A 26,176-nucleotide genomic window follows, 5' to 3' on the forward strand; every position below is an offset into this window, starting at 1 on the left:
TAGACCAAGTAATCTCTAAAGCTATACTTCTCCAAGTTTGAGAATTTATGCTTCAGCGAGCTATCCAAAAATAAGTGAAATGGGGGCAAGGAATGACAAAGTTTTATGAATTTTTATTTTATTTGGTCAAGTGAGGATATCACTCTGCGAACAATTTTTGACAACATAATTTTGTAAGAGAAAGAACATTTATCGCCACAAAAGTGAGATAAAGAGCAGCCTCTCCCTTCCCAAAATAAGGCTAGTTGGCATCATTGCACTGACATACCGAAAAAATAAGAATAGGGTAAAGTAAAATTCAAAAGCAGAAAAATTACAACATAAAAATGTATTTTACAATATTCATTGTATGCAGTCGTTCCCTCGATACATCTTGTAAATTTGGATGGAGATGTGATTCAACAACATAACTCTGGATGAAACTCAAATATCCAAATTGTTCTGCTATTTTATTTTATTTTTTAAGCCAGGGTCTCGCTGTCACCCAGACTGGAGTGTAGCAGCTCAATCTCCACTCACTGCTACCCCCACCTTGCGGGCTCAAGCAATCCTCCCACCTCAGCCTCCGAAGTAACTGGAACTACAGGAGCACACCACCATGCCTGGCTAATCTTTTGTATTTTTGGTAGAGACAGCGTTTTACCATGTTGCCCAGACTGGTCTCAAACTCCTGAGCTCAAGCAATCCGCCTGCCTTGGCCTCCCAAAGTGCCAGGATTATAGGCATGAGCCACTGTGCCCGGCTGCTATTTTATCACAGTCATTATTGAATTCTTGTCTCACACAGACTTGTTAATGGAATTGGACCCAGTGTTAAGCAATTGTAGTCAATGTGGAATATTCTAGAAAGGTCAAGAAGTCAGGCAACAATAGCCCTTTCCCCACCAGGCTTTTTTCTGCATAACCCCTCCCCAGGGAGAGTGTGGACACAGATCATAGGAACTGGAGCATTGCTGGGAGCCTCCAGCTTGACAGGTAGCCACTTGCCCCCGGCTACACAGCCTAGGTCCCTGGCCACCGCCCCCCCCCCCAGCAGATAGGAATGAAGAACAGTGACTGTCAGAGATGACCTTCAGTAGCCACTATTAAGGTTCCCTCCAGCTGCGCTTCACCTTTTCACTTAATGATGAAAAATAGCTCATTGTAATAACCAAGGACTGCTTTAGTGAACCTTAGGGAGGCATGTATGAAACTGCCCTCCATCCACTAGACCAAAGGTCCACAAAACAGCAGCCGGTGGCTTAACCTGGCCCTCTGCCTGAACATTTGCAGTGTCATGTAGAAAGCACTACAGAAATCCAATTAAGGGAAATGATAGCCCAATAAAAGGGAATTTCATTCTTGTCATTAGTAGACCTGTTAAAAAAATTATGATTATATATTGAATTTCATCACAAAAATTTGTGAAAATATTTTTTCTCTTGTTATATAAGTCCATACATAACAATTTAGATTTTGCCTCTTGACCCACACAGTGTCAAATATTTACTATCTGGCCTGCTTCCAAAAAAAATGTACCTAGCCAGGCCCAAGAGCTGGGCTTTTGGGTGAAGAAATCTCATCTTTAAACGGCATTAGCTTCATTTTGCCTCTGGTCAGTAGCAACTTTTTTCCTGTCTTATCAGGGGAGAAAGAGGCCAGCCCACAGAGGTCCCTGCCTCACTGATAATGAGTCATACCCAGGTGACTGAATTGTGCAGGTGGAAGGCAACCTGGCTAAGGAGAGAATGAAACTTCATATACCACACTGTGGCCTAGCAACTCTTCCACGCTTGGAAAACAGACATTCAAGGGGGAGTGCTCCGCAGCTCACCTGACGTTCAACTGGTTGAGAGGCCCTGAGCACGTCCCGGCTGTTGGCACTCAGTGGTAGCAGGGGAAGCCAGTACGGCAGGGAATGTGGATAATGCGGGGCTGTGCTGAGAGGTCACTGTCACCCTCCCCTCTCAGCTGGTGTTCCTAATTTAGGATTCTTTATCTCCCTAGACATCTAAATGAAATGCATTTGAATTTTTTTTTTTTTTTACTTTTAGGAAATATTAGGAAGCTGTGGTTTTCAAAGCTAATTATGAAAACATTTATCGTTGGAATCAGTGGGTGAGTAATTTTGGTACAAACAGCTCTTTAAGATACTGAGGATGTGCAAATGGTGTTTCCGTGTGGATGGAGTAGGGGACGGAGAAGCAGTGAGGATTCCAGAGTCCTGGGGAAGAGCAGACCACTGTGGGATGTCAGTGAAGTGCTGGCGTCATAAATGCCAACAAGAGATGGAAGAGTTTTCTATAAACAGAGAGACAGAAGAGTCCATCAACCACGTTTACCCATTTCCCCTTTTATTTTGTGGAGCTAACACCAGAGGCAAGGTCTGATTGGGCACTGCTTTCATTCAGGATGATTTATCATTCCCCATATGGGTGTTCCTCCATCATGACGGAGGAGAAAGCTTAGTGTTTCTTTCCAGCTGTGCCCAGCTTCAGACATGTGCTATAGAGAACACCTTCACCTCCATTCCTTTCCCCCATGTTTTGGGTGGCCTTATGTCCCATGTTGCCCAAGCTAATACTTGTGGTCCTGGATGCACTTCTCTTTCTCTCAAACATGTTCTAAATTATATGGTCATCCTACCTGTGGTCCCAGAGGCAGGCATGCAAGTAAAACATCAACATCAACTGAAAATGACACTATTTGTCTTGCTACCATATTATGTTCACCTTTACTCTAATTATATTCACATTATTTGTGACCCAGTTAATAAAATATGAGACTACTTTGTTTGTAATTTTGGGGAGATCATTGTGTTATGGTATTACATTACCATAGTAAGTCACCAATCAGAAGTAAAATTGAGTGAACTAAATGTCAGAACTCTGCTTTGCCTCCCATCTAATCAGAAGAAAAGTTCAGTTTTTCTCTGCAGTACTTCTCTTGTGTTTCTCTTCCTTCCCGCACTCACTCCCACCATCCTGATATAGGCTGTCATTCCCTAATCCCCATCTTTCCCTTCTAATCTTTCCTACACACCTCTACCAGTTTAAACTTCATACAGAACATTTTAATTATCTGCCTGAAGAATGATATTCAGTGGTTCCCAGTTATTGAGAATTAAATCTGAATATCATGGTCTATGAAGGCTATCCATAAGTAATAAAGGAAATGTATTAGCCTCAGGGGTAGCAGGCTGCAGGAAAGATTTGATACAGGAGCTCAGTGGTATCACCAAAGACAGTTTTTCTCTCTTCTATGTGTCTTTCATTTGGGTTCATCTTAGAACTGACTTATCCTTTTGGTCACAAGGAGCTGCTAGGAGCCCTGTGACTTGTTTCTTCATAGCCTGTCACTGGGCAGAAGGGGAAATACTTCTCTTCCCCTAGGTCATAGATCTCCCTTTGACTGGACAAGCATGGTCCACATACACGCAGCCACCGTGGTAAAAGAGGTGGGATTACATTGATTGGTTTAGGTCAGTGGGTTCTGTTCTGGAATTGAGAGTGGGAGCAGTTCCAACCAGACCTAGAAAACAGACATAGAACCTGGAAAGGCAACTACAGAGTCCACTACAGGATCCAATCCACCCTTCATTTGGCGTTTGTGTAAATAGGATTTCCCTCTGCTCAATGTCCCAGTACAGGGCCATGTAACTAGAAACCTACCTCCTGTCTTGTCCTGTGCACTAGGTACTATCCATAACTTCCTAAGAAAGCCTTCTTCCCACTATCTTTTCTTTAGCAAGTGCCATGATTTCTCCTTTTTCTCTTTTAAGAGATAGGGTCTTACTATGTTGTCCAGGCTGGTCTTGAACTCCTGGCCTCAAACAGTCCTCCCACCTGGGCCTCCCAAAGTGCTGGGATTACAAGGATGAGCCACTGCTCCTGGCCAAGTGCCTTGATTTCATTTTAGTGCTGCTGCACCTGTGAAGCCCATGCCAGATTCAGTTATGGCGAATTTTGTTCCTGCCTTGCATCTTATGAACTTAACCACTTGCTTCCCTACGAAGTAATTGTCCAATAAGTCTCGACCGAATTATTACTTCATAGGGAAGTAATAACAGTAATTATTCAATTGCAAATAACAGGGGTTCTGAAGGAATTCAGAGGGCATCCATGAACCTCCTGGAGATTTAACACAAATGTAAATATAGTCATTTTTCTGGGTGTATTAGTCCATTTGTCTTGCTATAAAGGAATGCCTGAAGCTGAGTAATTTATAAAGAAAAAGAGGTTTATTTGGCTTACTGTTCTGCAGGCTCTACAAGAAGCATGGTGCTGGTACCTGCTTCTGATGAGGGCCTCAGGAAGCTTACATTCATGGTGGAAGGTAAAGGGGATCCAGCATGTCACATGGCAGAAGGAGCAAGAGAGAGTGAGATGGGGCTGGGCGCGGTGGCTCCCGCCTATAATCCCAGCACTTTGGGAGGCCAAGGCGGGTGGATCACGAGATCAGGAGATCGAGACCATCCTGGTTAACACGGTGAAACCCCGTCTCTAGTAAAAATACAAAAAATTAGTCAGGCGTGGCAGGCGCCTGTAGTCCCAGCTACTCGGGAGGCTGAGGCAGGAGAAGGGCGTGAACCTGGGAGGTAGAGCTTTCAGTGAGCCGAGATCACACCACTGCACTCTAGACTGGGCGACAGAGTGAGACTCCCATCTCAAAACAAAAAAAAAAAGAAAGTGAGAGGGAAGTCTCAGACTTTTTAAACAACCAGCTCTCACATGAACCAACAGAGCAAGAACTCACTCATTACCATGGGGATGGCACCAAACCCTTCATGAGGGATCTGCCCCCATGAGCCAAACACCTGCCAGCAGGCCCCACCTCCAGCTTGGGGGTCACATTTCTTTTTTCAGACAGAGTCTTGCTCGCCCAGGCTGGAGTGCAGTGGTGTAATCTCGGCTCACTACAGCCTCGACCTCCCAGGTTCAAGGAATTCTTGAATTGGCCTCAGCCTCCCAAGTAGCTGGTACTACAGGCATGCACCACCACGCCCAGCTAATTTTTGTTCTTTGTTTTTGTTTGTTTGTTTGTTTTTTTGTTTGTTTGAAATGGAGTCTCGCTCTGTCGCCCCGGCCGGAGTGCAGCGGCTTGATCTCAGCTCACTGCAAGCTCCACCTTCCGGGTTCATGCCATTCTCCTGCCTCAGCCTCCTGAGTAACTGGGACTACAGGTGCCTGCCACCACGCCCGGCTAATTTTTTTGTATTTTTTTAGTAGAGATGGGGTTTCACCGTGTTAGCCAGGATGGTCTTGATCTCCTAACCTCATGATCCTCCTGCCTCGGCCTCCCAAAGTGCTGGGATTATAGGCGTGAGCCACAGCACCCAGCCTAAGTTTTGTATTTTTAATAGAGGCGGGCTTTCACCATGTTGACCAGGCTGGTCTTGAACTCCTGACCTCAGGTGATCTGCCCACCTCGGCCTCCCAAAGTACTGCGATACAGGTGTGAGTCACCGTGCCCAGCCGGGGATCACATTTCAGTATGACATTTGGAGAGGACAAACATCCAAACTCAGTCACTAGGGAAAGAGATGATAACCTTTGTGGGATTCTCTCAGAGTCCCGCAATGTAAAAAAAATTAAAATCCATCCTGGCATTAGACTTTGTATCCCATCTCCATTTCGTAACATGGACTGGTTTTATTACTATACAACTTCTCAATCCTTAGTTTCCTCAACTGGAAAATTGGAATATTAACATCTACCTGTTGCAGAATATGTTTGAATAATTACAGACAGCCTTTTAACTTCTCCCTAGCCCACTGTTATGTCCAAATACAATGAGCCCTCTTGTTACCTGGCACATAAAAAAATAAATGGGCCAGGAGTTGTGCATTTATTTGGGTGTTGTGAGAACAAGAAGAGGCGGCGCAAGTGAGTCACCTTCCTAGGCTCCTGGGATCTCACAGGCAGCTGGGCTTCTCCCTCTCAGGTTGGATCAGCATGCGAGGCAAGGCTGTAGGTGTGCTGCCGCGTGGTGATTTGTGGGTGTGCCATAGGAGAAGGTTCCTATTCCTTTACCTCATGTTTTGGGTGACCTTCCTATTCCTTCCCCCATTCCTTTCCCCCATCCTATTCCCCCATTCCTATTCCTTTTCCCCTTCTATTTACAATTATATTTCTTTCCCATCCTATTCCCCCATTCCTATTCCTTTCCCCCATCCTATTCCCTTCCCCAAGGAAGGTTCCTATTCCTTTTCCCCATGTTGTGGGTGGCCTGAGCTGTCACCTGACCAGGATGTCTCCAAATCTGCATGTGGATTTTAGGTGCAGGCTTGTTTAAATACTTTGTCTCCCCTCTCCTCCCCGTATCTCAGACTATCTTCTAGCCGGTCTGTCTCCTCCAAGGCTTGTGCAAAAATGGGGTGTGTATTTCTCATTGGCTTTAGCTAAGTCAGTGAGAAAGGATCTAATTACTACTGTTGGTTTGACTGCATGATCTTAACAGAGATAAGTCTAGAAAATGACAGATTTTTTTTCTAGCCAGATTGTTCATATTGTAATAAAGTCACTCCCGTTCACTATCTCATTTAAACCAAAACTTAATACCTAAACTATGGACACTTGGTATAGTTTACAGACATTTTTGTTAAAGAGGGGGAAAAGTTGTAATATTTTCTCGATACATAGGGTAGCACCCACTCCCTTTTCCTTATTTTCAAAGAGATGGCCCATATCCTACCCAAACGTGTATCGTAAGGTTAAATGAGAAATCTTGTGAATCAGGTTCCTTCTACCTTGAGGTATAATGTAATGGTAGAGTTATATGCAGGCCATTTTGATGAATGGATGTTGGTTCATTTTCCCTTTTCTAGATTATAAGTATTTGTGGATTGATCTCATCTGGGATTAAGCAAAGTTTCTTACAAATAGATATGTAGTCAGGAGTTTTTTTGTGCTGTGAACATTTGGTGGTATGGTGAAATCTTGACCTCAGAGTAATAGTTTTAAGTGTACAAAATAAAATACAGGAATACAAAGGAAATTGGTTATATTGAAATATAGTTATAAAATTATTTTTAAAAACAAATTTGTGATATTGTGATATATAATCTTCTACGTCAATATATTAAATAACAATACCCAGAGGTGGGTCTAAACGATGCCACAAATCAGAAGTAATAATGAACATTGATGATACTTCAAGATATCCACCCCAACTGCAACATAATATGAAAATATCTGTGATTTCTCTTGGTGAATGTCAGGGGTACTTATATCACTTATATTTATAATTAAAGGAGATGCTAAATTTCTGTTAGAATTCAGTGAAATTAAAGGTATAATTTTTTTCTCGTTCAAGTTCACAAATGCCCTGACTTATATTTACAGACATGAGTCCCAGGTTAAAACACTCTTTCAATAAACGACTGAGTAGGGAAGTGCCTCCCTCCCGTGTGATCTCCTAGACGCTGGGAAACTAGATCTAAAGAGGAGTGACTCAGTGCCCCTTCTCCTGGACTTCACGGTCCGGCCAGAAGGGACAAATAACTGGCCTGATGGGATAAGCTACAGCGGACCTCCCAGCTGGCCCCCAGGTGGAGAGAGATGGGGAAAAGGAGGCACCACAGAGGAAATGTGACTTCATGGTAGGTGGGCTTGTACTAAGCCACTCCTGTTTTTTCCACTGTGCCTTGAAGCAAAATCACAGTGACCATATGTAGTTTTATAGACTTGCACTAAAACGTGCTACTCATATTCTCTGTGTTGCATATGAACCATGTGAATATTTTGACATAGGCAAAAAAACATTTCGCTTCCAACACAGTGTTTGTATTTTTAAGTGTTAGTGTTACTCAGTTCACTTACTCGGCAGTTACCTTTCTCCTTCATCCTTCCCAGCTTATTTCTTATCGTTTAGTACATCAGATCTGCTGGTGCCTGTGGTTTAAGGCACTATCTATGAAAGAAATCTTTTTTTCTTAAATATTAAATATTGCTTTAAATATCCTCTTTAAAAATATTTTAAAGTGTTTAATGATTTTTTGGCCAGGCCCTGTGGCTCATGCCTGTAATCCCAGCACTTCGGGAGGCCCAGGCAGGTGGATCACCTGAGGTCAGGAGTTCCAGACCAGCCTGTCTAACATGGCGAAACCCCATCTCTACTAAAAATACAAAAATTATCCGGGTATGGTTGTGGCACCTGTAATCCCAGCTGCTCGGGAGGCTGAGGCAGGAGAATCACTTGAACCCAGGAATCAGAGGTTACAGTGAGCCAAGATCGCACCGATGCACTTCAGCCTTGGTGACACAGCGAGACCCCGTCTCTCAAAAAAGAAAAAAAAGTGTTTAATGATTTTTAATGGTTTTTCCTTCTTGGTACTTTTCTTTGCTTCAGTGTGACAAATGGTGGGAAAACAACACTGGCTAAGAATTTGCAGAAACACCTCCCAAATTGCAGTGTCATATCTCAGGATGATTTTTTCAAGGTATCTATAAAACTTCTTAATTATTTATTTAATACAAAACGGTTTAACCACCAAGTTAATTGAATTACATCCAAGAAGTCTTTGGCTAGTGATGTACCGTTTGTATTGAAATTAGGCTCAGTGCAATGGTGCCACTTATCCACTAGATGGCACTGTCTATCAGTGCTGATCTTTAATTGCTCATCCAAAGCATTTATTAAAAACTTATCTCCTCTTTAGTCTATAATTGTATTATTTCTTTCCTACACACTATTTTGATGGGTACTTTATTATTTTTCCAGCCAGAGTCTGAGATAGAGACAGACAAAAATGGATTTTTGCAGTATGATGGTAAGTAGATTTGCTTGTCAAATATTGTATGCTTATGTTCATTTTCTTTTTCAAACCCAAAGAACTTCACTATGTTGAACTTGATGGTTCTGTGAAACAAAAATTTAAAAAAAGAGCTTTACTGTATCTGTGAAGGCAGTCTTAAAATGTGTTTAAATATATTGCTGTACTTTAAGCCTGCCTTTGTAGGTTTCTGATTTCTGTTCAACTATTTAAATAAGTGAAAACCTTTTTCCAGTTTTATATTTAAAACTGAAAACATTGGGGCCAGACTTGGAGGCTCACACCTGTAATGCCAGCACTTTGGAATGCCGAGACAGGCAGATCACTTGAGCTCGGGAGTTTGAGACCAGCCTGGGCAACACAGGGAGATTCCATCTCTACCCCAAAAAATGCAAAAATTAGCCAGATGTGGTGGTGCATGCCTGTAGTCACAGCTACTTTGGAGGCTAAGGTGGGAGGATCACTTTGCCCAGGAGGCTGAGTCTGCAGTGAACCCAGGTCGCACCACTCTACTCCAGCCTGGGTGACAGAGTGAGACCCTGTCTCAAAAATATGTATATTTTTAAAACTGAAAACACGGGAATGATAGATTTTTCTTCTTTTTAATTGAGGTAAAATATGCCTATATAATTTACTATCTTTACCAATCTTAAGTGTACAGTTCATTGGTAATAAATATATATTTTTTTCTCCCTTCATTCCCCTCACCTGCTTCCCCTTTCAGGCCTCTGGTAACCACCAGTCTACTCTCTATCTTCATGAAATCCACTTTTTTTAGCTCCCACATATGCATTAGGATATGTGATATTTGTCTTTCTGTGCCTGACTTACTTCATTTAACATAATGGCCTCCAGTTCCATCCATGTTGCTGCAAATGACGACTTCATTTTTTTTATGGCTGCATGATATTCCATTACATATACGCACCATACTTTCTTTATCCCTTTCTTCATCGATGGGTACTTAGGTTCATTTCATATTCTGGCTATTTGTGAATAGTGCTGCAATAAACATGGCGGTGCAGATATTTCTTGGATAGATTGTTTTCTCTTATTTTGGATATATACCTGGTAATAGAATTGCCGGATCATGCGGTAGTTCTATTTTTAATTTTTTGAGGAATCTCTGTACTCCTGCATAGTGACTGTACTAATTTACATTCCTCCCAATAGTGTATGAAGGTTCCCCTTTCTCCACGTGGAATCATAGGGTTTTCTTCTGAAGCAAGTTAAACTTGCTGTCCCTCTGCCTATTCCTGTTCTGGAGATGTATAAGTAGCTATATTGGTCACCCTCAACCACCCCATGACAGAATTTTGCCTGGAGCAAACTATATTCTCTCATTCTTTCAGCTTTCCTTCCTGGTGGCCAAAGTACTAGACAGCTGTGGTTTGGTTTTGTTTTTTTCACTGTTCAGAAAGTTTTGTGAACATATTTTACATGGATTCTCCTCATTCCTTACTCCAAGCTAACAGTTTTGAGGCCAAAGGATTACAGTCTATCCTAAAACATTTTCTGTAGAGAATATCATGCTAATAGGCTGTTTAATATTTGGTGGTCTTATTAACCTTTACAATTAAAAAGATGATCATTGAGTACTTATACAAACTAGTAACAGAGGGAGCTCTCTTAAAAAGTCATAAAGTATGTTCTCTATTTTTAACTGATAATCTTTTAGGAAAAGTGTTATATGATCAGTTCTTACAGACACATAATAGTTTTATGAGAGGCAAAATTCTTGACTCACTCTCTGTTCTTGCAGCTTGAGTTGCAGCCGGGATCATTTTTTCTTTTTTTTTTTCTTCTCTTCCTCTCGTCCAGAGGTTAGTGAGAAAAATCATTGCAAAGGAAGGGTGAAAAACAGGGTAAAACAGTTTTCAACAATTGGAAAAGAATTACTTTCTAATTTTTAATGAATTCTTACAAACTGGTAAGAAAAACTAATATCCCAGTAGGAAAAGGGCCTAAGGTTGTGAATAAGCTCTTCATAGAAGCAGTCAGTTATTGGATTGATAAATGTACGATAAAAGTCAACCTTAAAGAACTGTAAATTACTTTTTTTCCCACTTACCAAGTAAACAAAGATGTTTAAAGCAATGAGAATTATCCAGTGATAGCACGGGCTCAGTAAAACAAAGGCCCTAATATACTTTAGATGGAAGTATATAGATAAATTGGTACAGCCTTTCTGGAAAGGAGGTTGAGCATGTGTCCCAAACTTAGCATGTTCATGCCATGACTTCAAGCATCTGACATCAGGAATCTATCTTAAGGAAAGATTTGAACATTTTGGGTAAATGCACAAATTTAAGGTAAATCAAAGTACTAGTCAAATCTATCTAAGCACAAACAGGATAGTTTTAAAATGTGGAACCATCAAGTTTGTAGAGGAAGTAATTATATTTTCAATGGAATATAGTTGATTAATATGAAAGAAATCAAAACAAAAATTAAAAATCAAAGGATGGCCGGGTACAGTGGCTCACATGTGTAAGCCCAGCTCTTTGGGAGGCCAAGGTGGGTAGATTACTTGGGTCCAAGGGGTTCAAGACCAGTCTGAGCAATGTGGCAAAACCGTGTCTCTACAAAAAATACAAAAATCAGCCGGGTGTGGTGGTGTGCACCTGTGGTCCCAGCTACCGAGGAGACCGAGGCAGGAGGATCACTTGAGCCTGGGAGGCAAAGGCTATAGTGAGCCGAGATATGCCACTGCACTCCAGCTTAGCTGACAGAGTGAGACTGTGTCAAAAAAAAAAAAAAAAAAATTCAAAAGATGGTGGAAAAATAGAAAATAATAGTAAGATGATAGATTTAAGTCCAAATATACCAGTAGCCACATTAAGTGAAAGGAAGTAAAATACTCCAAAAATTGTCACACTGGTATTTTTTTTTTTCTAAGCCAACAGTAAGTTCCTTAAAAGAGAAAGGCTTAGTAGTTGGGTGCGGTGGCTCACAACTGTAGTCCCAGCTACTCGGGTAGCCGAGGCGGGAGAATCACTTGAACCTGGGAGGCAGAGGTTGCAGTGAGCCAAGGTTGCGCCACTGCACTCCAGTCTGGGCAACAGAGCGAGACTCTGTCTCAAAAAAGAAAAAAACCGAAAGAAATGGACTTAAGTATAAGGACATAGAAATATAGGCAGTAAAAGGCTAGAAAAAGATCCATGATGGAAACACCTACCGAAAGAACTGTTATAACTCTAGCAACTATACTAATACCAGACAAAGTAAACTTTAAGGCCGAGTTTTACTGAGATAGAGAGAAATGAGTTACTTCAACAGGAAAATAAAACAACCTAAAATTTTTATCTACCTAATAACATAACATTAAAATGCATTAAACACTGACAGAGCTAAGAGGAGAGAAAGACACAAATCCACAATTGGCGTGGGAGTTTTTTGTTTGTTGGTTGGTTGGTTTTTTATTGAGATGGAGTCTCACTCTGACACCCAGGCTGGAGTGCAGTGGTATGATCTTGGCTTACTGCAACCTCTGCTGCCCAGGTTCAAACAATTCTCATGCCCCAGCCTCCCAAGTAGCTGGGACTACAGCCATGAACCACCATGCCTGGCTAATTTTTTTTTTTTTTTTTTTCAAATAGAGATGGGGTTTCCCCAGGTTGACTAGGCTGGTCTTGAACTCCTGACCTCAGGTGATCTGCCCACCTCAGCCTCCCAAAGTGCTGGGATTACAGGTGTGAGCCACCACGCGCAGCTAATGAGGGGGATTTTAACACAACTTCCTTTGTGTATTAGTTTGCTAGGACGACATAGCAAAGTACCACAGAATGCCTGAAACAACAGAAAATTATTGTCTCACAATTCGAGAGGCCAGAAGTCTGAGATCCAGGTGTCAGCAGGGTGGGCTCCCTCTGAGGCTGTGAGGGAGACTCTTTTCGGTGCCCCTCTCCTGGCTTCTGGTGTTTGCTGAAATCTCTGGCAGCCTTGGCTTCGGCTGCATCACCCCAGTCCCTGACTTCATCTCCACATGGTACTGTCCCCATGTGTGTGTCTGAATTTTCTCCTCCTGTAATCAGTCATATTGGATCAGGTGCCCACCCTACTCCAGTGTGACCTCACCTTAACTGATTGTATCTGTAATGACCATATTTCCAAATAAAGTCACATTCTGGAGAACTGGGCAGGAGGACTTTAACATAGGAGGACACATTCAGCTCGTAACAGCCACTAATGGGACTAGCAGACAAAAATTACTAATGATATAACAGATTTGAACAATACAATTAACTAACTTGACCAAAAACTGACATGTACAGAACATGCACCTAATAACAGCAGAACACATATTTTTTTTCTTGAGTACATGGAATATATTACCCCAAATAGTCCATATATGCAAGGGCATGGAGTAAGTCCTAATACACTTTATGGATTGAAGAAATATAAAGATACTCTGTAATCACTATGAAGGAAATTAAAAAGCAATAACCAAGTGTTTGAAAAGTAAGCATTACCCTTTTTTCTGATTTTCAAAAACTTTTGCTAATGGAAAATTTCAAACATATGCAGAGGTCAGCAGAAAAGTATAATGAACTCTCTCATGAGTTCACCATCCAGTTTTAATAAGATGAAATTTTGACCAATTATATTTCATCTATATTGTTTTCAAGCAAATCCCAAACATCATTGTATTTTATCTGAAGCAAAACACATATCTATTCCTTGGGTCAAAAGCTAAATCACAATGAAAATTAGAAAATATGTTTAATGAATGATCACAAAAATATATCAAAACTAGAAAGACTGCTGGTTCCAGCCAAGATGGATTAGTCCCATTGCTCACTGGTCCTCCCTCCTACAATGAAAAACCCTGGACATAATGCAACAAACAGACGAAGGAAGACTGAAGGGAAAAAAGAAAGCATGCTGGCTAGAGATCCCAGGAGGTGAGGAATGACATGGCTATGGGATCCCTGGGTTTTCCTTTTGCTTCCTACCTATACAGGAGAAGTATACAACATGGAACCATCCATGGGCACAGGCTAAAAAAGGAACAAGGAAAAGGGTGGCCTACCAGAACAGAAAACCTTTTTGATAATATCCACCCTACTCTAGCCAGACACAAAAGGCAAAACCGTCCTCCCTTCATGGTGTTAGCTGGGTGCGGAGCTGGACTTCCAGAAGATCCATCCAGCATTAGCAAGGCAGGGTGATGCTGGATCATCACCTCCACGTCACCCACGGGGGTTGGATCAGTGGAACCAAATGGGGAGCTGCACTTTCGCCTCCACCTGGCAGTACTCAGGTGGAAGGAGGCAGTGTGCAATGGAGCAGGTTGGCACTTCACCTTCCTTACTCAGGTGGTGTCAGCTCCTGTCAGCGGAACCCAGTGGAAAGATGAACTTCTGCCCACAGCTAGCAGCAATGAAACTTCACCGGCACTCTCCTTGACCCCCTCTTCCCACAATGGACCAACTTCCCCCGCAACACAGCATCAGCAGGGCCTAGCAGGAAGCAGAGCATCCGCCCCCACCTGAACCTGCAAGCTATACCGGAACAGGGTGACTGCTTGCAAAAGAGGATTAAATAGGATCTACAGCCTTATAACACAGGATCTAAAATGTCCTAGACACAACTGAGAATCACTTGTTATACCAAGAACCAAAAAAGTTTCAACTTGACCAAGAAAAATGAATCAATAGACACCAATACCGTGATGACACAGATGTTGAAATTATCTGACAAAGAATTTAAAGCAGCGTTATTAAAAGGCTTTAAACATAGTATTGCAAACAGGCTTGAAACAAGTGAAAACCTAGAATGCCTCAGTAAAGAAATAGAAGATTTGAAAAAAGAACCAGATGGAAATTTTAGAATGGAAAAAATACATTAATCAAAACTTGAAAACTCACTGGATTGGCTCAGTAGCAGAGTAAGTACGACAGAGAAAATACTTAGTGAACTTAATGACAGAACAATACAAATTATTCTCAACAGAGAGAGAATAGACTGAAAATAAATGAATAAAAATGTGGAACAATAATGAAAGATCTAATATTCATATCTTTGAAGTCTCAGGAGAAAGTGTGGGACTAAAAAAGTATTCGAAGAGGTCATGGTTTAAAAAACAAAAAAAACTGGCCGGGCGCGGTGGCTCAAGCCTGTAATCCCAGCACTTTGGGAGGCCGAGACGGGTGGATCACGAGGTCAGGAGATCGAGACCATCCTGGCTAACACGGTGAAACCCCGTGTCTACTAAAAACACAAAAAACTAGCTGGGCGAGGTGGCGGGCGCCTGTAGTCCCAGCTACTCGGAAGGCTGAGGCAGGAGAATGGCGTGAACCCGGGAGGCGGAGCTTGCAGTGAGCCAAGATCCGGCCACTGCACTCCAGCCTGGGCAACAGAGCGAGACTCCGTCTCAAAAAAAAAAAAAAAAAAAAAATTCTCAAATTTGGTTTAAGACATAAAACTTCAAGAATCTGAGCAATCCCCAGATTAACTAAGTCTGATAAAAAATATAGAGATGGAACAGATTACAAATTCCAAAAGCAAAAAAGGTAGTATCACTGTAAACCCTACAGACATTAAAGAGATAAAAGGATATTATGAACACTCATTATACAAATAAGTTTGAAAAGTTAGGTGAAATTGACAATTTCCTAGAAAGACATCACTTACCAAAACTAACACCAGAACAAAGGAAAAAAAAAAAAACCTTAATAGTCCTATGTCTGTTAAATAAATTAATCCATCATTGAAAAACCTTCCGCTAAAAAACACTCTTAAGTGCTGTTGGCTCAATTAAGTAGTTCTGGAGTGGAGCTGAGAATTTGCCTTTCTGACAAGCTCCCAGGTGATGCTAATACTACTGGTTTAAGTACCATATTTTAAAAGCTATAGGCTACTTCTCTAAAATCACGATTAGCTCGAGAAGTATGTACATTTTAGAGTGTGACAGTGACACATTTGTGTTCTTTACAAATAGTCTGACTTTTAGTTATTTATCTAGAAGAGCTCTTTGCTGATTAAATATCTTAACTCTTTGCCAAGGACATTACAGATATTTCCCCCATGAGTCATGTATCTTTCGAACTTATCTGTAGATATTTCATCTTCTAAAAATTTTACATTTTTGTGTAGTCAGGAGAGAATCAAAGTTATAAGTAAAGCAAGGTTAGCCATGGGTTTCTGATTGTCAGAGCTGGTATTAGGGACGTAGGAGTTCACTGTACTTTACTTTTTTGTATGTTTGAAATTTTCCATAATAAAAACGTTTCACTCTGGTTTATCAGTATTAGAGTTTCAAAGTGTCATCTAAAATATTTGTTATTAGGAGTTTTGAAGGGAAATAAAATGGTGGTCTATATGTTTACAGAATCCTGGATATATGCATCACAAAAAGTCACATCACAAAATGTTTTGCTATATTGATTGCTATTTTTGTGTGTTTGTTTGAAGTGCTTGAAGCTCTTAACATGGAAAAAATGATGTCAACCATTTCCTGCTGGATGGAAAGCGCAAGACGCTCTGTGGTATCAACAGACCGGGAAAGTGCTGAGGAAATTCCCATTTTAATCATCGAAGGTTTTCTTCTTTTTAATTATAAGTAAGCATCTCCACTCTAATATTGGCTCTGAGTGAATGGGGGGAAGAAAAACCCTTGTGAACTAAGTATGCTGTTATTTTAGGCCCCTTGACACTATATGGAATAGAAGCTATTTCCTGACTATTCCATATGAAGAATGTAAAAGGAGGAGGAGGTAAGTTGTGAAATCATCTTTGTGAGTTGTAATTCAAAACAAAAAATTTAGAAGAAAAATGAGGACAGCAACATTATTGAGCAATGTCAGTTTTCAGACACAGGAAGGCTTAACTCTTCTTTATAAAAGGAGCAAAACCTTTTTCCATAAATGGTCATCCGCACAGAGTAATGCAAATTACTTTCTAAGAAAAGGGCCTTATATCAAGCTTTTGGCTCATTTCTCCTAAATCCTCAAACAAAACAAGCCCATGGTGATTATGATTTTAATGTGAGTGAGCCTGTTCTGCCACAGCTACAGGGAACACCAATTAGTTCAAAGCTTAATCCAACATAGTGGTCTCTCCATCATTATTTACACTATTTGTCTCTTAATTCTCTTATAAAGCACTAGAAGGAGAAAGGATAATTAAGAATGATAGTCAGTGGATTACAAAATTAATTTTAGGATCAGAGAACTAAATCCACGTTACTACTGTCTTTCTAACTGCCACTGAGTTAAAACATGTAGCACACTGTTTAGATTCAGCCTCTGAGTGATTTCTCCATTATCCTGACCATTCATATTTTACTTTATCAATTGTGTGTTTCTGTCAACATAAAGTTTCCTACATGTTTTGATAGTACAAGGGTCTATGAGCCTCCAGACTCTCCGGGATACTTTGATGGCCATGTGTGGCCCATGTATCTAAAGCACAGACAAGAAATGCAAGACATCCCATGGGAAGTTGGTAAGTGCCTTTTCTCCCTCTGTTCAAAAAGTCCCCCTTTTACTTGTCATTTGCCTCAAAGTATAGAAAAGAAAGGACTCATAGAAAAGTATAAAGGGACACTTAAGCAAGAACCCTCTGGGCTTCTCCTCTTCCATAGCTGGTTCTCCTGGTTTCTGTTTCTCTCTGTGGCTCTCATCAGCCTCTGGATGGTTATTCATTCCACCAGTATCGAATGAATGCCTTCTGGTGCTACCCTGGAGATGTTAAGGGGAATAAGGCAGACCCAGCCCCTGCTGTCATGCAGGGGACATTCTATCGTGGAAACAGGTGCTAGAGACACCAGCCTGTCCTTTCCAGCTGCTGTAAGTTCTGTGACACCAAGCTCTAGGGGACTGCCGAGATCCCAGTAGTCAGGGAAGGCTTCCTTGAGGAAGTCACATTTAACCAACCTTTGATGAGTTTAACTGAACAAAGGAGATGGATTGGGGAATAGAAGATCAACCCAGAAAGTGGGTATGGCACACGAAAGGACCAGAGGACAGGAAGGAATGAGAAGCCCCTGAAAGAAAGCTGGTGTGGAGAAAACTTTCTGGTAAAGAAAACCAAGGGAGCAGATTGATGCTGGTGATACAGGCAGGGTCCAGACCCTATAAGGCCAATAGCCTAGGTAAGGACTTTGATCATTATTCTCAGAGAAGTGGGAAGCTCTCTAGAGAGAAGTTTTAAACAAGGACATGATTGATACAAATTCTTTTTAGTTAAGACCCCTCTGGCTGTGTGGAGAATGGAGGAGGATAGATTTATAGGGTGTGATGTTAGACGCCTGCACTCAGTAGAAATGGGTGATAGAACAGCTATGGAGGGGGCGGGAAGATGACAGATGCCTCAGCAACTGACGGATGTTAGAAAAAAGTGAAGGCATTGCAGACCTGTAAGGGAGGAATGCATGTCTGTTTTGCATATAATAAGGTTGAGGTGCCTGGGAGACATATGTAGCAATTTGGAGGTAAGCATCCGGATCTGTGGGCTTGAGCTAAGAACAGATCACTGGAATAGGGCACTCGATGCAGAGAAGATGGCAGAAGGCTGTTCTATAAGGCAAAGAAGTTAGAACTGATATATGCTTTTCACAATAAAGGGGACTTGTCCGTGTTGTGAGAAGCCTGTTGGCCTCCAGGATAGGTAGCTATGTCAGAGCCGTGTGGAATGCATACAGAGTGTATCCCCAGGGCCGATGCTGAGATTCTGGCTGCACCATGTCCACCTTGGACCATTGGTTGCAAGAACATCCTCTTGCTTCCCTTCTCTCCCTTTTACCTAAAATGCAAATCTAATCAGGCTCTTGCCCTGCTTGAATACCTTGAGACGTCTCCAGATCTTTGAGATACAATCCAAACAGCCAGACATCAGGGCCTCTAATGACTGAGGTACTAAGGTACAGTCTTGCTCTAGAATCTCATCTCATGTTGTTCCCAGAGCTTCCCCCTATTCTAGCCATTCCAAATGGTGCATCATTGCTCTTGCGTCTCCCTGCTATTTTCTGACCAGAAGGCCCTTTCCTTCCTTTAACCTAGACAACATCTACTTTTTCTCCACAGCTGCTTATGCCAGTTTTATTAAAAATACATCTTTTCTCTGATAGCTGAAAACACATACACACACACACACACACACACACACACACACACACACATACATACATATTTTCTGAGCCTGGTGAATTCTGAGTTAGTACATATGTTGCAGATCCCAGACCGCTGCATGGTTTAAGAAGCTTCCCAGGTGATCCTCATGTCTAAGTATGTTGAAGAATTACTCCTTAAGTGACCCTTTTGGGTGAACACCTTCAGTGCATCAAAAGTGCCATATGCAGAACACCACTTACTTTCTTCTGTTTCATTCCTCTTTTCTTCTTTCTTTCTCTTCTCTTTTAATTAAATAATTTTCACATAAGCCAGTGTGGATTTATCTGTAACAATCCAGCATTTTTGACCTATTATACCTGGCTAGTATCTATTTCTTTCTTCAATCACTATTAATTTTCTTTTAAGTTATGGTCCTGGGTGCCTTGGTTAAACCTATTGGCATTTATAAGAGACGTTGGGTGCCAAAGTAAACATTGTATATTAATAAGCCTGTTAGCATTTGAACCGCTCTCTTTTCCCCTTCGTAGTGTACCTAGATGGAACAAAATCTGAAGAGGACCTCTTTTTGCAAGTATATGAAGATCTAATACAAGAACTAGCAAAGCAAAAGTGTAAGTATTGTGCTAACAAAGTGGAAGGTAGAGGAAAAACAGCCAGAAAAATAGTTCATTACATATGAAAGGATGGAATACCAGAATGCTAATGTAGGAGTGATTGTGCTCATCCATTCTTTGCTTTGAGGATAATTCAGAATCAGAAATTCTGGGGGGAAGGTTTCGAGCCTCAATTAGTTTGTCTGTCTGTTTTTAGGGGTGAAACCATGTACCCTTTGTTACGTCTCTTAATGCTATTTATGTGATTTACTTTAAAATGTTTAGTAGATGGTGGTACCAAATGGGACTGGAAGTATCCTTTGGGCAGAGTATAATTAAAATGCTGATGGTTTTGTTTTAGTATGTCCAGAGCTCCCCGTTTCTTTTATTCCCTTAAAGATTTCCATAAAATTTCTTCTTTCCAAATACCTCAAAGATAAACAAAAGATTTTAAAAAGTATTATGAAGTGTTTATTTAAGGTTTTCATATTGGACAGCACTTTCTGCAAGTGCCAGAGATTTGCCTAAATATGGCTTCAGCAGAAAGACAGTACAGGGGTAATGGTGGCTTCAGACCCAGCTGGATTAACCCGTTTATGCCTAGTGTTCCACTGTTGGAACTGTAAGCTAGTAGGAGTTATTTATATCCTAATGCTCAAGGTCATCACCAAGGTCTGGTTTTTCACACAAAAAAATTTGCAACCTCCAACATTAATGGGTTAAGGAACTCAAATAAGGTCCTCAGGACTCTGCTTCTATTCTACTTTCTATTTAGGGTTTATTTTGAAGTCAGGCTCTCCACTGACCTGATGTCTATTGATAACAACGTCCTTCTAGGTCCATCAGTCCCAGTGTGAAAAGATACCTTTTTCAAGATTTGACCACGAGTTGATAAATGTTGGAGCTGGGTATTGAGTACAAGGAGGTTCATATTTATTCTCACTTCTTCTGCATAAATTTGAAATTCTTTATCTTAAATCATTTTCTAAAAAGCAGTGTTCTGTTGTAGCCCAGATGATTGGTCCTGCTGGATCACATGACTTGCCAAAGCAATCGTTATGGCCAGAGAGATGGCATACTTTGATTGGCGAGGTCTGGATCACGTAACCCATCTTGTAATTGAACACCCCACCTAAGACCTTCTGATTTTAAAAATTTCCCTGGCCAGGTGCAATGGCTCATGTTTGTAATCCCAGCACTTTGCGAGGCTAAATTGGGAGGATTGCTTGAGGCCAGGAGTTCAAGACCAGCCTGAGCAACATAGTGAGAGAGACTCTGTTTCTACAAAAATTAAAATTTTTTAAAAATTAGCTGCCAGGCATGGTGGCTCACACCTGTAATCCCAGCACTTTGGGAGGCCGAGGCAGGTGGATCACAAAGTCCGGAGATCAAGACCATCCTGGCCAACATGGTAAAACCCCATCTCTACTAAAATACAAAAAATTAGCTGGATGTGGTAGTGTGCACCTGTAGTCCCAGCTACTCAGGAGACTGAGGCAGGGGAATCTCTTGAACTCAGGGGGCAGAGGTTGCAGTGAGCCGAGACTGCGCCACTGCACTCCAGCCTGGTGACAGAGTGAGACTCTGTCTCAAAAAAAACAAAACAACAACAAAAAAAAAACTAGCGGGGCATAGTAGCACACGCCTATAATCTCAGCTACTCAGGAAATTGAGGTGGGAGGATTGCTTGAGCCCAGGAGGTCAAGGCTGCAGTGAGCCATGATTGTGCCATTGCACTCCAGCCTGGGAGACAGACAGCCCTATCTCTGAAAATTAAAAACTTAAAAATTTCCCAAAGAGAAAGCAGGGCAGGAGGTAGAAACCAGAAGAAGAAGGTCGAAAAAACACGCTGGAAGGACAGAACTGTAGATCTAGCTATTGTTATATTTGAACTATTTGAATTAAAAGAATTTCCATGGCTAACACCGGCAAAATGCAATCATCAACTGGCTCAGAGAAGACAGTATGACTCACTCCAGCAGTGAAGAACATTATATGTTTTTTTGGTGAGAGGCAACTGCCCTAATCCAAATGTTGTCCTTCCTCAATAAGAGACTGAACCCAACTAGGCAGCTCATTGATCCTAAATATTGTTGATTTCAGGATCAGCCCATCATATAGGCATGAACCCATTTGAAGGAATTTCAGGACCATTTTAAATTTTCTTCTTGCAAGTAGAATTTAGAATCTTTGCCAGATATGCCCGCCCACTCCTGCCGTCTGTTACTTTGATGAAAGTCAGGCCTCCCATAATGAATCTCAGAGCACCAACGTGAGTGGATATAGAGGGTGTGGGGTGAAGGGAAGGGCTCAGCCTTCATAAATGATAGCACATGAGCCAGAGCCACTTCTCTGAGAGTTACTGGCCCCCCTTTCTGTCCCTAATGAGGCACTTCCAGAAGTGTTTCAGCTGTTGGACACCTGTAGCTCTTTGTCTTCTCAGCGATGGCCAGTGCTTGGGTCCAACTTTCCTTTATGACTAAGTCATACACTGGAGTTTGGCCTTATGACCTACCTACTGATAAAGATGAAAGTAGCCTTGGTCATGTAGCTCAGGTAAATTGCAACCAGTTCCATTCCAAATTGAGCCTTCACCATCTGTTCCAAGGCCCAAATACAGCTGGCATGTTTTGACAGGTGCTGCTAGCCCACAAGAAAGTGCATTTCCCAATGTTGTGATGCCCCTCCTCTTTCCTTCCCTACATCCTAGAGGCAGGCAGGAAAGTATTTAGCTATGCCATTTGAGGCTTCTAGATATTAGATAAAGTTAAAAAAAAAAAAAAAAACTTTAAAGAGGGATAAAAACAGAAATCCATCAGCTTTTCTTACCTCTAACATTTGTGCTGTTTTTTCTCAGTTACATAAATAAGTTACTGTTTTATTTCTAGTAACCTATTACCTTTCCTGGTGCTTCCATCCACAGTAACCTGGCAAAGCTGTCCTGAAGGTACCCTCAGCGTAGCCTGGTTTAACCCTGAGTATGACACACACTGAGCCAGCTAGGGAGACCTTTCCTGTTTCCAATGACTAATCTTCAGGGTTTTTTTTTTTCCTCACATCTCATAAACTTGCTTAGCTAATTTTTCAGTCTTAAGTACATAAAATCATAATTATGATAAAGTCATAATAATGAAGGGGAAACAAGAAAGACTGAGTTTAACTGTTAATGAAACAATAAATTATTCAGCAGAGTAAGGGAATGGAGTTATACATTTAATTTAATCCTTATTTAAATCCAAAGCGTGAGGCAAAATTTAATCATTTCCTTATTCTTACTAAAACAAAGTAGTCTAGCCACCAGGAACATTCAAACTCCCTTTAAAAACATTTATTTTCACCTCATTATAAAAGCATATTATTTTTAAAGGTTTTTTATTTTATTTATTTATTTATTTATTTTTATTTTTTTGATATGGAGTCTTTTTTCCATCTTTTTTTTTTTTTTTTTTTTTTTTTTTGAGACAGAGTCTCACTCTGTCACCCAGGCTGGAGTGCAGTGGCGCTATCTCGGCTCACTGCAACCTCCGCCTCCTGGGTTCATCTCATTTTCCTGCCTCAGCCTCCTGAGTAGCTGGGACCACAGGGGCCCTCCACTACGCCTGGCTAATTTTTTATTTTTTTTTAGTAGAGATGGGGTTTCACCATGTTAGCCAGGATGGTCTTGATCTCCTGACCTCATGATCTGCCCGCCTCAGCCTCCCAAAGTGCTGGGATTACAGGCGTGAGCCACCGCGCCCGGCTGATATGGAATCTTGTTCTGTCGCCCAGGCTGGAGTGCAGTGGCGTGATCTTAGCTCACTGCAGCCTCCACCTTCTGGGTTCAGGCAAATCTCCTACCTCAGCCTCCCGAGTAGCTAGGATTACACGTATGCACCACCACGCCCTGCTAATTTTTGTATTTTTGTCAAGACGTGGTTTCATATGTTGGCTAGGCTGGTCTTGAACTCCTGACCTCAGGTAATCTGCCTGCCTTGGCCTCCCATAGTGCTGGGATTACAGGCATGAGCCACCACACCCTGCCTTGTTAAATGTTTATTATAAAGCAAAAGGGAGCAAGTAATTACCTGTGTTCTCTCCAGTCATTGGTGTTAACATTTTAATGAGTACATATCCAGTCTTTTTACTGTTCACATTAATCTCTCCTTTACAAGACTGCAAGGGCAGTGTAGTTAATCAGCCATGCTTATCTCTGTTTTTAAATTAGTATTTAATTTTTATGCAGCTTTATAGAGTTCATTATATAATGAAACTAAGTAGCTCTTCCAGTTAAAAACAAAAATCAAGGCTGAGTTCTGTTTTGTACACGGAAGAGAAATATAAGACTTGACATTGACCTTTTAGTAGAGAAGAAAGATGTCACATGTCTAGTTTCAAATCAAAGGAATAAGAAGTTGCAAAATAAAATTTAATTATCAGATGTTTGCATTGTTCTCATTAAATTTAAAGTATGATCTCATTATAAAATTATAGTATAATTATCTAGGACAGCAGTCCAAATTAACATAAGATCACTTAACCATTTCCCAATTGTTGTCTATTTACTGTTGTTACAGGTGTTTCACATGGATAAATCACATGCTATAACAAAATATCTACATGTATTCTATGTTGGTTTTCTTCTTTTTGAATTATATCCCTGGAGTAAATTCCCAGAAGTGTCACTTGTGTAGTCAAAGGATGTAATCATTTTTACATTTCACATATTTCAAAAATGAAATACTACACTAAAAAATGTGTGCTCTCCAATATGAGCTGTGTAATAAGAATGTGGTAGGTTTATCATTGAATTTCTATGCCAAATCAAGTATTCCATGGGCTTCCTTCGTTTAAGAAAAGGGATTAAAGGTAATAATACTTTCCCCACATCAAGGGTAACACTCCAAAACAAGGATTATACTGCAGACAGCTACCCTTTGTGGTTTTATTCTAGTCTTCAAACTATTTCATTCCCTGAAGTCAAGGATTACTATACCAATTACAAGTGATTTTGGATATCTATCTGATATTTTCAGGCATGCTTCAAATTTAATGCAGGGATTAAAAGAATGGGACTTGGACTCAATTTAGTTCTTTACAGGAAACCAGCATTTTTGGCTCCAGAATCCCCGTAATTTAAACATCCTTAGATTTACTGTTGTTGATGTAAAGATTTAATAAAATGAGAATTGGAATTCTCCATTAATTTCTTTTTATGTTTATTCCCAAGGTTTGCAACTAACAGCATAAAGACGGAATGCAGCAAATCCTTCCTGAAGTGAATTAGGAAACTCAAAGGAGTAATTTAAGAACCTTAACCAAGATACAAGGTGTACTGTGGTACAATGACAGCCATTGTTTCATATGTTTGATTTTTATTGCACATGGTTTTCCCAACATGTGGAACAGTAAATATCCATGCCAATGGACAGGACTCTAGCTTAGCAAGTTGCTCCCTCTCCAGGAAGCACATAGATATAGCAGAGCTCACAGTGAGTCAGAGAGTCTCCACTTTTTGAACAAAGCTCTAAAATGATGATTGTCAAACTTTTCTAACTGGAGCTCAGAGTAAGAAATAAAGATTACATCACAATCCAATATATGTAGAATTCATTGTATGTGTATTTGTGTGTCTGTAGGTGTGTATATGTGTGTGTGATACATACATACATCAAGTATCATAGGACATTGACCTTATATATTCTGCACTGTGATGTTTTTCCATCTTTAATTTCAAAAAATATATTGATCACAACCACAATTTGGAAAATGTTGCTCCATACCATCCCATACCACACTCACCACCTGCAAATAATAGCATTACTAGGAGCTGCAGTCACAATGAATAAATCAACAATTTGCTACAAGATCTAGGATTATTTATGTATTTTGGTAGGGGGGTGTGTGTGTGTATATGTGTGTGTGTGTGTGTGTTTGCATGTATCTAATACCATTGTATCTCATTGTTGAGACTTTGTTACAAATAGGGTTTCTGGGTTTTTTCCCCCCACTCCTGGTTCATTTTGTTTTTGTCAAACCAGTGGTCTAAAATCACAGAAATAAGCAGTTACTTCAATCATGTGGAATCCAGGGGACCTATCTTTGGAAAGCACAGGAAGGAGGTCTGAACTGTGTGATCTCTTGAGGCTGCTTTCAATGCTGGAATTTAAATTATGTACTGGACAATCTTTTGCTTATTCATAACAAAAAGATTACAGACAATCATCTCAATTTTCTTTTTTTTATACTTTAAGCTCTAGGGTACATGTACACCATGTGCAGGTTTGATACATAGGTATACATGTGCCATGTTGGTTTGCTGCACCCATCAACGCGTCATTTACATTAGGTATTTCTCCTAATGCTACCCCTCCCCCTGCCCCCAACCCCTGACAGAGCCCAGTGTGTGATGTTACCAGCCCTGTGTCCAAGTGATCTCACGGTTCAATTCCCACCTCTGAATGAGAACATGTGGTGTTTGGTTTTCTATCTTTGTGATAGTTTGCTGAGAATGATGGTTTCCAGCTTCATCCAAGTCCCTGTAAAGGACATGAACTCATCCTTTTTTATGGCTGCATAGTATTCCATTGTGTATATGTGCCATATTTTCTTAAGCAAGTGTATCATTGATGGACATCTGGGTTGGTTCCAAGTCCTTGCTATTGTGAATAGTGCCACAATAAACATAAGTGTGCATGTGTCTTTATAGTAGCATGATTTATAATCCTTTGGGTATATACCCAGTAATGGGATCACTGGGTCAAATGGTATTTCTAGTTC

At 40.8% G+C, this 26,176-nt stretch overlaps 1 protein-coding gene across 2 annotated transcripts in view; it reads left to right on the forward strand.

Annotated features, from left to right (window-relative positions):
* NMRK1 (nicotinamide riboside kinase 1) overlaps positions 1-24,994 on the forward strand; it is a 28,345-nt gene extending 3,351 nt beyond the window's left edge. Inside the window, exons 2-9 of one of the 2 annotated variants that reach the window (XM_003911822.4) lie at positions 2,033-2,096; positions 8,328-8,418; positions 8,700-8,748; positions 16,168-16,315; positions 16,398-16,469; positions 17,093-17,199; positions 19,355-19,438; positions 24,627-24,994. In XM_003911822.4, the coding sequence (XP_003911871.1) occupies positions 2,068-2,096; positions 8,328-8,418; positions 8,700-8,748; positions 16,168-16,315; positions 16,398-16,469; positions 17,093-17,199; positions 19,355-19,438; positions 24,627-24,646 (600 nt within the window). In that variant the 5' untranslated portion in view covers positions 2,033-2,067 and the 3' untranslated portion in view covers positions 24,647-24,994. The remainder of the gene's footprint in view (positions 1-2,032; positions 2,097-8,327; positions 8,419-8,699; positions 8,749-16,167; positions 16,316-16,397; positions 16,470-17,092; positions 17,200-19,354; positions 19,439-24,626) is intronic. The other variant, XM_009188953.3, reaches the window with a different exon arrangement.
* Positions 24,995-26,176: the final 1,182 nt, after the last annotated feature.

The sequence above is a fragment of the Papio anubis genome, chromosome 13 (assembly GCF_008728515.1).
Source record: "Papio anubis isolate 15944 chromosome 13, Panubis1.0, whole genome shotgun sequence".
Classification (NCBI taxonomy): domain Eukaryota; kingdom Metazoa; phylum Chordata; class Mammalia; order Primates; family Cercopithecidae; genus Papio; species Papio anubis.